Source organism: Babylonia areolata, chromosome 9 (assembly GCF_041734735.1).
Source record: "Babylonia areolata isolate BAREFJ2019XMU chromosome 9, ASM4173473v1, whole genome shotgun sequence".
In the NCBI taxonomy this organism is placed as follows: domain Eukaryota; kingdom Metazoa; phylum Mollusca; class Gastropoda; order Neogastropoda; family Buccinidae; genus Babylonia; species Babylonia areolata.
The window spans coordinates 1,184,609-1,197,186 of record NC_134884.1 but is presented as its reverse complement, the minus strand read 5'-3'; the positions used below and the strand labels follow the sequence as shown (position 1 = coordinate 1,197,186).

The following is a 12,578-nucleotide window of genomic DNA, read 5'->3' as shown; positions in this document are numbered from 1 at the left end:
CCGGGGTGGGCTAAGTGGAGGTCCCCCCCCGGAACCAAATGTTTTTCTCCCCCAGAAGGAGGTGGGGGAGGGGGGTCGACCGAGAAGGGAGGAGGGGGAACAGCACTGGGGCCCCCCCGAGGGCCGTCTCCGTGTGGGGACCCGGGTAACGGTGGGGGGCGGCCTCCCCTTGGGAGTCCGCACCCAGCCGCAAGTTCCCACCACCAAGAGAGGACGTGCTACTCCCCCCTCCACCTGCCTCGTGCTGGGACACCTCAGAAGGCGACGCTCGTATCCCTTTCCCCCCAGTCCCCTTCATGACCGTTTTATCGGGACGAGCGTCCCCTCCGCGATCTGCGTCTGCAGACGCATCGCCGCGGTCCCTATCGGGAGAAATCATGAGCTCCGGGCCTGGGAGAGTCTCTTGCCGAGTATCTCTCCCAGCATCATGATTCCTGCCTTCGTAGGATGGCATACGAAGCATGGTACCGCGCGTAAGCACCCAGCGAACAATTCGATCCCCAACAGAGAAAGGAAAGACAGGATCGACTCAGAGGTAGAAAAATACGAAGGAATCGAGGGGGCCGAGTCGAAACGAGTACACAGAATGTAAGAACAATATACAGGCAAGCCGCATACAACAAAATAAGGCCAAATGAAAACGCTTAATAGCCCCCCCAAAAAAAGCGTTAGACGAGACAGAGCGAAAACCTGACAAGATGGCGTGGAGAGCCTTGGCCAAAGGAATGATTCAGCATGTTAGCCGCGTGAAATTTGGCCAAACAGAGCAAACCATAGGCCTAGTTTGCATCAGTTTGACATGGTACAAGTATATGACACCAAATATTTATGTATGTATATAAATCCTGAAACATAAAATGTAACAGAGCATGTCTATATATCCCGAAACAATGTCCAACATGATTTTTATCTCAGGAATTAATCAACACAACTGATTTGCACTGGAATATAGAATATAACACACAACCTGGTTTGCAATGAATGGCATCTGGAAAACGAATGTAAAGCATCAGAATGTAATATAGCCATTCCCCCACTGCAGGTGCTGGGTAGAAGATACAAAAAGGAGACAACATTAAGGCACAGAACACAGTCAACATCTATTACTGAGGAAGTCGCAAGGTATACGCACGACAAAGTGAGTCGTCATGTTTTTTTCTAAAGGTTGCAATTAGCCGAAAAAAGGTGTGGAAAAGGAGCAGCTTGAGAAACTACAATGTTCACAAAAAGGCGACAAATGAATTTAGGGCACAAAGTGAACCAAGACAGGGCCACTCTTTTTTTCCACATGTAGTTCAGACACTAGCAAAAACAATGAACCTGTTCACAGGGGAAAGGAAGACACAAGTGCAGGAGTCAAAACTCCCCCTGAAAACAGTATGACTGCCTGCATGGTGTGGCTCAAAACGGTCATACACATAAAAGTCTACTCGTGTATGCTAGACACAGCCCCCAAATGATGAAGAAAAACTGCCTAACTCACTTCTGACAGCCCTACACATCTCTCACCACTTCCCCCCTCTTTCAAATAGGTAGGTTTTTTTAAAGGTGGTAATACAAAAAAAGATAGCACACAAACACCAATATTATAAAGTTACAATGATCACAACAAATATCACAGTCTGAAGAGTTCATCTCAACACAAGTGGTCTGAGAAACACCAGGCTTGTCACTACATCATAGGGGGCATCACAAACATTCAGATAGGAAGTCTAACTCATTATGCTGCACACATGCATGGAAGGGGAATATATAATTTTTTTTTTTTAAGCCAATGGGACGAGTCTCCAACAGATCTGTTCAGACATGGGTGACTTACAGACATGCGACACAAAGATCTACAGACAAGCTACTAAGGCACATGGAAGGTCAAGTTGATCTACAGCCATGGGAAAGGTCAGGGGACGTGCAGAAGGGAAAGGCACAGCGGGGGAAACCTGCAGCTGGTGGTGCTGTTTTCATGACTGGATCCATAGCACCTGGTGGCCGTGTGGTGATGCTCCCCAACAGCAAGCTGGTGGTGTCGGAACACAGGCAGTGCAAACTCAAAAGCTAGTTAAATGGTGGGCTGCCCATGACCTATGACCTACTTCTCACTCTGCAAACGATGACAGGTCCCCCACAGGCCTGCAAACCCTCCCTAACATCTTATGCGTGAGAGGCTGGTTGCACATCATACACCATGGAGCCTCATCACTTTTCACTGGAATGACGTGTAGGAAGCCTGCAGAAGACGTTCTCCTCTTTCCTGTATCTTGGGAAGGATGGAATTCTTGGGGGGTCTGGAGATGGTGGTGGGGGACAGAGTCCTCTGATCACTAACTGCATGCAAGGTGTTTATTGGTCCGTAATTATATGCAACACCACATCTGCTTTGGTGAAAAAAAAAAAAAAAAAGATGCTTGACTTTGACATGAATTGGTCAGGCCTTGAGAGCCTACCCTAGGTATGTATCAAACACCAAAGTATTTGCTGTGTACGAACTGTAATGGAGCAGGCTGAGGGAGGGTACACACTGAATAATACAAAGGATGATGATGTTAAATGCTTCATGCTGATCACAAACAGAAAAGTTCTACTCCAAGCGGACAACAGTGTCTTGATGGAAATGTACACACCTTTTTGTAGCTGTGCTGAAAACGATGCCTGAAATGCACTGTGCAAAGCTTTCACGACATCAAATTTCTTTAATCAGATAACTTTATGAGATCATGGCAATTTTTTTGGGGGGTGCTTATCCAGATATCGAATGACAGGACGGACTTTATTCCATGAGCAGAAATGCAGACAGCCAGTGCAGTGTGTTCAGGCAATTTCATCATCAGGTCCTGCTTCTAACATTCTACGTCATTTGCTAAACTCACCCACATCAGACTTTTAAAGCTGCAGCTCCAATCTCTTCTCACCCTCTGCAACAGCCTTCAAAGTTTACCCCACTACGTCTCCAACCAAGCCCTGAAGCTGCAGAGACTTCTGGCATATCCAGGCCAATGATAAAACAATACACTTTTCAAAAAGCTTACTGCTCTTCCTATTTGGAATGTAATACCACACAGCATTTATTTAGGAAAAAAAAGCTGTGCAAATATATCTTACAAATTAAAACTTCATCATTCTTTTTCCTCCGTTTTTTTTTTTCCCTGCTGACTGCTGTTTTTGTGTGTGTTTTACCCGTTTTTGTAAAGTACCCAGATCCCTATTTAGAGAACAGGCCCTATCAGAAGTTCCCATGTCTGGAGCTATGGAGTGTAGCTAAGGTCGTAAAGGAGCAGACTGAACAATGAAAGCTGAGCCTTACAGCCATGTTCTGCCTCATCAAGGGCAGCGACTGCCAGCCACGGCACCAACATGCTTCCAGCATCACCACTCATGGCTGAAAGCTGGCATCGCTGGCATCACCCAAAATCCATCACCTTCTCGACTGTACCTGCTGTATGAAAGAAATAAACCTGTCACAATATATCACACAGCTACGGGGTTGGTAAAAGTTTAGATACATTTTCCTTCCCATTGACACGTTTCACTATGTTGTCCTTTATTTAACCTCCACACAGAAAACCAGGTCATGGGTGAGGAGGTCAAGGGTCAGATCAAGGTGAGAGGTCGAGGTCAGTAGGTTCCCTCCACCTGCATCTCCTGGTCAACAGCCTGCAGGGCAGCCAGACACTCCACAGTCAGGTTCATCTGACCCACCACTGTGCTCTCGTCATTCGGGTCCAAGACTGCAACACAGGGGACAGGGTCATGGGTCAAGGTCATTCACCCTCTCTAGCCACACCGCCATTCACCCTCCATGCGCAGGATGTACAGAAATGGAACAATGCACAGGATAGTACACAAGACTCACACAATCAATTATATGGAACCATTCATAAACACATGGAACCATTTAATTATAGACCTGGTACCATTTATAGACACATGGAACGATTTATAGACCTGGTATAATTCACAGACCATTTATAGACCTGGTACCATTCATAGACACATGGAACCACTTATCGACCTGGTATTCACAGACACATGGAACCATTTATCGACCTGGTACCATTCACAGACAAATGGAACCATTTATAGACCTGGTACCATTCATAGACACATGGAACCATTTATCGACCTGGTACCATCCACAGACACATGGAACCATTTATCGACCTGGTATCATTCATAGACACATGGAACCATTTATAGACCTGGAACCATTCATAGACACATGGAACCATTTATAGACCTGGTACCATTCACAGACACATGGAACCATTTATAGACCTGGTATCATTCATAGTACCATTCATAAACACATGGAACCATTTACAGACCTGGTACCATTCACAGACACACAGAACCATTCATAGACACAAGGAACCTGTGGTACCATTCACAGACGGACAGACGGGATCATACACAAACAGAACCATACACACAGTGGGAACCATCCACAAACAGATGGAATCATACACACACACACATTGGAATTTCCACAGACAACAGGAGCCATGCACACACTGAGGGAAGTGTGCAGAACAGACAATACACACAGCCTTACATTCACAGATGGAATAATAAACAGACATACAGACAGATGAAACAATACAGTGGAAACATACAGAGAAAAACCAGACATACTCGGGTGGAACTATATCCAACCATACAATCTGAATCACACACACAGGTGGAACTATACAGATGGGACAATAGAAACATACGAAGAATAATACAGCCATACAGACAGAACCAGACATAGTCAGGTGGAACTATATACAACCATACAATCTGAATCACACACACACAAGTGGAACTATACAGATGGGACAATAGAAAGAAACACGCGAAGAATAATACACAGAACCATACAATCTGAATCAGACACACACAAGTGGAACTATACAGATTGGACAATAGAAACACGAAGAAAAATACACAACCATACAATCTGAATCAGACACAAGTGGAACTATACAGATGGGACAATAGAAAGAAACATACAAAGAATAATACACAACCATACAATCTGAATCAGACACACACACAAGTGGAACTATACAGATGGGGCAATAGATAGAAACATGAATAATACACAACCATACAATCTGAATCAGACACACAGAGATGAAACTATACAGATGGAAGACTAGACAACCGTACAGACTGAAGCAGACATATGGAACTATAAGGAACACATATGGAACTATACACAACCACAGAGACAGAACCAGACACACACAAAGATGGAACCGTACAGATGGAATAATATAGACAGGAAAAAATACTCAGATGGAAGAAACTGGTGGGCCAACAGACACAGACACGGGACCGTACTGTCAATGTCCTGTTCGATGATGTCCTTCTTGGTGCGGAGGATGTCTCTCATGCTGACGTAAGCCACACCCACGTCCTCGCAGTCTGCGTCCTGGTCGTCCTCCAAGGGCTCACTCACGACTGTGAAACGGATCCTGCACACAGCGCACCACCCCTGACTTCAGCACAGTCATCACATCACATCACACAGCACACCGCCCCTGACTTCAGCACAGTCATCACATCACATCACATCACACAGCACACCGCGCCTGGCTTCAGCACAGTCATCTCGTCACATCACACAGCACACCGCCCCTAACTTCAGCACAGTCATCACATCACATCACATCACACAGCACACCGCCCCTGGCTTCAGCACAATCATCACATCACATCACACAGCACACCGCCCCTGACTTCAGCACAGTCATCACATCACATCACATCACATCACACAGCACACCGCCCCTGGCTTCAGCACAATCATCACATCACATCACACAGCACACCGCCCCTGACTTCAGCACAGTGATCACATCACATCACATCACACAGCACACCGCCCCTGGCTTCAGCACAGTCATCACATCACATCACATAGCACACCGCCCCTGACTTCAGCACAGTCATCACATCACATCACACAGCACACCGCGCCTGACTTCAGCACAGTGATCACATCACATCATACAGCACACCGCGCCTGGCTTCAGCACAGTCATCACATCACATCACACAGCACACCGCCCCTGGCTACAGCACAGTCATCACATCACATCACATCACCTCACCCCTGGCTTCAACACAGTGATCACATCACATCACATCACAGCACACCGCCCCTGGCTTCAACACTGATCACATCACATCACATCACATCACCCCTGGCTTCAACACAGTGATCACATCACATCACATCACATCACATCACACCGCCCCTGGCTTCAACACAGTGATCACATCACATCACATCACAGCACACCGCCCCTGACTTCAGCACAGTCATCACATCACATCACATCACATCACACAGCACACCGCCCCTGGCTTCAGCACAGTCATCACATCACATCACATCACATCACCCCTGGCTTCAACACAGTGATCACATCACATCACATCACAGCACACCGCCCCTGGCTTCAACACTGATCACATCACATCACATCACATCACCCCTGGCTTCAACACAGTGATCACATCACATCACATCACATCACATCACATCACAGCACACCGCCCCTGACTTCAGCACAGTCATCACATCACATCACATCACATCACACAGCACACCGCCCCTGGCTTCAGCACAGTGATCACATCACATCACATCACACCACCCCTGGCTTCAGCACAGTGATCACATCACATCACATCATACAGCACACTGCCCCTGGCTTCAGCACAGTGATCACATCACATCACATCACATCACACAGCACACCGCCCCTGACTTCAGCACAGTGATCACATCACATCACACAGCACACCACCCCCGACTTCAGCACAATCATCACATCACACAGCACACCGCCCCTGGCTTCAGCACAGTGATCACATCACATCACACCACCCCTGGCTTCAGCACAGTGATCACATCACACAGCACACCGCCCCTGGCTTCAGCACAGTGATCACATGACATCACACAGCACACCGCCCCTGACTTCAGCACAGTGATCACATCACATCACACCGCCCCTGACTTCAGCACAGTGATCACATCACATCACATCACACAGCACACCGCCCCTGGCTTCAGCACAGTGATCACATCACACAGCACACCACCCCTGGCTTCAGCACAGTGATCACATCACATCACATCACACAGCACACCACCCCTGGCTTCAGCACAGTGATCACATCACATCACACAGCACAGCACACCACCCCTGGCTTCAGCACAGTCATCACATCACATCACACAGCACAGCACACCACCCCTGGCTTCAGCACAGTCATCACATCACATCACATCACATCACACCACACAGCACACCGCCCCTGACTTCAGCACAGTGATCACATCACATCTCACATCACATCACACAGCGCCTGGCTTCAACACAGTGATCACATCACATCACACAGCACAGCACACCACCCCTGGCTTCAGCACAGTCATCACATCACATCACACAGCACACCGCCCCTGACTTCAGCACAGTCATCACATCACATCACATCACACAGCACACCGCCCCTGACTTCAGCACAGTCATCACATCACATCACATCACATCACACAGCACACCACCCCTGGCTTCAGCACAGTCATCACATCACATCACATCACACCGCCCCTGACTTCAGCACAGTGATCACATCACATCACATCACACAGCATGGCTGTTTATGGTGTGTGTGTTTTTTATGCATATAATGTATGAGTGAAATGTATACAGCACAATGAGTTGCATTACGTAAGACTGTGGCCTATGTAAACATGATTTATTATCATCATCATCAGTATTATTAATCAATTCATTATCATCATTATTATTATTATTAACATTATTATTATTATGACAATACTGACCTCCCTTGATCCGGGTCATCAGGCAACAACATGGCCGCCAGGCGCTGTCGTCGCTCGTAATTCTTTTCCATGTCCACATCCACCGCTGAGCACAACACACCAACAGCTCCTCTCAGCACAAACATTGTTTCGTGTTGTTTTCACCAACATCACCATTCGTCAACAGACATCTTCGTCACCAACATTATCATTCATCAACAGACATCTTCATCACCAACATCATCAATCATCAACAGACATCTTCATCACCAACATCATCAATCATCAACAATGAAACAAACTATCTCAAATTCTGGTGCACCAAATGTTAAGGTTAAAAGGTTAAATGTCCCACAACCTTTTATGGCCATCCATAAAAGTGAATTCCTATCCACTGTGTCTAGGGCCCTGCACAGGAAGGCAGTGAATTCACATCCACTGTGTCTAGGGTTCAGCACAGGAAGGCAGTGAATTCATATCCACTGTGTCTAGGGCTCAGCACAGGAAGGCAGTGAATTCATATCCACTGTGTCTAGGGATCAGCACAGGAAGGCAGTGAATTCACATCCACTGTGTCTAGGGCCCAGCACAGGGCAATGAATTCCTATCCACTGTGTCTAGGGCCCAGCACAGGGCAATGAATTCCTATCCACTGTGTCTAGGGCCCAGCACAGGGCAATGAATTCCTATCCACTGTGTCTAGGGCCCAGCACAGGAAGGCACGGGCCTAGTCCTATCCTTCCGCCATCCCCCGACCTAAGTCAGGTGACCATTCTCACCTGGGTGGAGTGTGGATAATCAGAGTACAGTGCCTTTCCCCAGGACACAACACTACGGTACACACATGGAACTACACACAACCGCAGCGTGACTGACTCTTGGAGAAGACACATGTAACTACACACAACCGCAGCGTGACTGACTCTTGGAGGACACAACACTACAGTACACACATGGAACTACACACAACCGCAGCGTGACTGACTCTTGGAGGACACAACACTACGGTACACACATGGAACTACACACAACCACAGCGTGACTGACTCTTGGAGAAGACACATGGAACTACACACAACCGCAGCGTGACTGACTCTTGGAGAAGACACATGGAACTACACACAACCACAGCGTGACTGACTCTTGGAGAAGACACATGGAACTACACACAACCACAGCGTGACTGACTCTTGGAGAAGTTGAAGGCGATGGTGTGGAAGGGGCGGGGTTTGGGCAGAGCGAAGGGCGTCTCCGTGTCCTGCGGGGGCAGGCCCAGGAAGCGGTACTCCACGAACAGCTGCTGCACTGAGGGGTTGGCCATCACCTCCGATTCCTCCTCCAGAGACAGGTGGGACACCACCACCGTCACCCGGTCACTCTGTCACACACACACCACACACACACCACACACACACACACCACACACACACACACACACACGCACACACACACACACGCACACACACGCACACACACGCACGCACACACACGCACGCACACACACACACACACACCACACACATACACACACACACACACACCACACACACACGCACACACACACGCACGCACGCACACACACGCACACACACACAAACCAAAGTACATGTTTTAATACAGAACCAAAGAAAAAACAAAAAAACAAAAGGGGGACAAAAATCACCAAAACGGAAATCTGTATAATACTGGAAAAAATACTCCCACCCACAATCTAAAATAAAAAAGAAACACAACCTCCCCCACCCCACCCCAACAAACCCCTACCAACACAGAAATCTGTATTCCCCCCCCCCCCCCCCGCCCCTCCACCCCACACACACTCACCGCCTTGGGCATCCGGGACTTGCGTTTGGGTGGGGGCGCCACCGTCATGACGCCCTCGCTGTCCGACTCGATTGGCGCCGCCTCCGACTCCTCCGTCTCCGAGGCCTTAGCGTCCTGCGCCATGGCTGAGGCGGCACGCGACGGGGCGGAGGGGGGAGTGGTGGGGGTGGGGGTGGAGGATTCCTCCTCCTCCTCGGCCACCTCCTCCTCTATCTCCTCCCCCACCTCGTCGTCGTCATCGTCGTCGTCCTCCAAGGACTGCACAGGGGGTGGGGCGGAGGAAGGTGGTGGTCGGGGGGGTGAGGGTTGCTGTTTTTTTTTAGGGGGGAGGGGATGGGGGGGGGGGGAGCATGGAGAGAGAAAGAAAGAAATTAAAGTAATGACAATAGAAATAATAACATCTATAATGAACAAAAAAAAAGAAAAAAAAGAAAAAAAAAAAGAAGAATATAATGAAATATGAAAATATATAACGATACTACTAATGTTACTACAACCAAAATTGAAATAGTATATTTCCACATAAAATCTACTGAATTACACTTGTTCTATGTCAAAATTTTGATAGTATATTCCCACATAAAATCTACTGAATTACACTTGTTCTATGTTAATATTTAGACAGTATATTTCCACATAAAATCTACTGAATTACACTTCTATGTTAAAAAAGGAAGAAAGAAAAAAAAGAGTAAAACATGCTCTGAAACATTTACAAAAACAAAACAAAAAAAACCAGTGCACAACCCCACATGTATAGATATCCAACCAAACACTCAAACAATAAAATACATACTGGTATATGGTGATACAATTCAAAATTCAGTAGTTAATTTCCTTTCACCCCTTTTGGGGTATGGAGGATTACAATCAAAAGAACTTCTTCTTCTTCTGTGTTCACTCGTATGCACACGAGTGAACTTTTACGTGTATGTCCGTTTTTACCCCACCATGTAGGCAGCCATACTCCGTTTTCGGGGGTGTGCATGCTGCGTATGTTCTTGTTTCCATAACCCACCGAACGCTGACATGGATTACAGGATCTTTAACGTGCGTATTTGATCTTCTGCTTGCATATACACATGAAGGGGGTTCAGGCACTAGCAGGTCTGCACATATGTTGACCTGGGAGATTGTAAAAATCTCCACCCTTTACCCACCAGGCGCCGTCACCGTGATTCGAACCCGGGACCCTCAGATCGACAGTCCAACGCTTTAACCACTCGGCTATTGTGCCCATCCAATCAAAAGAACAAAATAAAACATGTAAAACGACTAATAACTGAACTGTACTAATGACACTCCTGTAGCGAATATAGCATAAGATTCTCAAAATGCATACACATGTTCAAAGCATACCAAAATAAGGCTGTGCACATCTGTCCCTTTTACTGTCTTTTTTTTTCTTCTTTGTGTGTGTGTGTGTGTGTGTGTGTGTGTGTGTGTGTGTGTGTGTGTGTGTGTGTGTGTGTGTGTGTGTGTGTGTGTGTGTGTGTGTGTGTGCATTTATTTATTCTAAGCGTTCACTGTATTACAATAAAATATGTCATGTTTTTAACAATTAAAAAAGAAAGAAAACAATCAACAACACAAAATTGTACTCATACATCATTAGGATTGTCATCACCCAAAAAGAAAAAGAAAAGAAAAGAAAAAAACAACAACAAATAAAACAAAAAACAAAAGAATATTGCAAAGGTGACATTCCACAGACCCCAAAACCAATGTGGAATATGCATGTGAATACACCAAAAGAAATAAATAATTGCACCAATGTATTTGTCACTGAGTACATTTCAAAGACCCAAAAAACTTCACATGAATTCTTCACATCACCATCAGTTTCACATAGTTTATTCGGAGCCTACTGAATTTCAATTTAGGGCAACGGTGGCAGCTGCTGGTTTGGATCACTCACCTTCTGCACTCGTTTTCTCTGCACTTTTTCTGAAAAACAAAGAACAAAGTTCCACCGTCATGCATTGCAGAATTCCCTATCTTGGCTCTGGCCTCAAAACACATCTGTACAAATATGCTTCCATGTGTGTGCGATTGCGTGTGCATGTGTGTACGTGTGCGTGTGTGCGTGTGCACGCGTCACTGACACATTCCAACGGTCTTGCCTGCAAATCTTGATTGTGTTGTTAATTTGGTTACCATTTTCCCTCCCCTCCCCCATACTGATACTAATCGTCAGCATTCTAGGACCCTGTTTTTTTGGCTCACGGCCGGCTGCTACCCACAGTTGAGCGTGCTAAAATCTTAAAAGGGGAAGAATGATGAATACTATCAGACCACACATAACCTTCACTTGTAACTTCCCGATGAAATTTTCAATAGGAAGCCAAACGTGAACATAGAAAACCAAAAGGAAAAAAGAAAAACATAACATTCTGCGTATTCAGGCAAAGGGCTGAAGAAGCCATCAAACCCGTGAATGATGTGATCATTTTTCTATGTCATTTATTTTCATTTTTCTTGTTCTTGTCATTATAATTTCCCTTCAAAGAGAATCACTGCCAGTCCAAAGTTAACATGAAAACAACAACAACAACAACAACAACCAGTGAGATAATCTGAAAGAGGCAGGAACTTTCAAACCTGTTCAGAAAAACACCACTAATATGCTGAATGACATCAACAATAACACTTATCTAAAGAGACAATACTATACACATAAAATTATTACAAGTAAAACAAAATACAATCCAAATATTATATATGTGTAAGCATACAATTCAAACCAATCTGTAAATATTATATATGTGTAAGCATTCTTTTTTTTTTAAAGACAAGAATAAATTGATGTTTGGCTGAAGATAAAGCAGTTAACAATCATGGTTCAGAGAAAAAAAGAAACCTCATACTTTGTTTCAGTTTCAAGGTGGCGTTGAAGCATGTCGACTAATTCATACAGAGCTACACCACCTGT

General features: G+C 45.9%; 1 protein-coding gene across 5 annotated transcripts in view; it reads right to left on the bottom strand.

Annotated features, from left to right (window-relative positions):
• Positions 1 to 2,438: 2,438 nt before the first annotated feature.
• LOC143285977 (protein fantom-like) overlaps positions 2,439 to 12,578 on the bottom strand; it is an 84,794-nt gene continuing 74,654 nt past the window's right edge. For all 5 annotated transcript variants that reach the window (XM_076593439.1, XM_076593438.1, XM_076593441.1 and 2 more), the window contains 6 exons: positions 11,565 to 11,593; positions 9,647 to 9,955; positions 9,011 to 9,200; positions 7,844 to 7,928; positions 5,320 to 5,453; positions 2,439 to 3,722 (listed from right to left, as the gene is read on the bottom strand). In XM_076593439.1, coding sequence (XP_076449554.1) covers positions 3,610 to 3,722; positions 5,320 to 5,453; positions 7,844 to 7,928; positions 9,011 to 9,200; positions 9,647 to 9,955; positions 11,565 to 11,593 — 860 coding nt within the window. In that variant the 3' untranslated portion in view covers positions 2,439 to 3,609. The remainder of the gene's footprint in view (positions 3,723 to 5,319; positions 5,454 to 7,843; positions 7,929 to 9,010; positions 9,201 to 9,646; positions 9,956 to 11,564; positions 11,594 to 12,578) is intronic.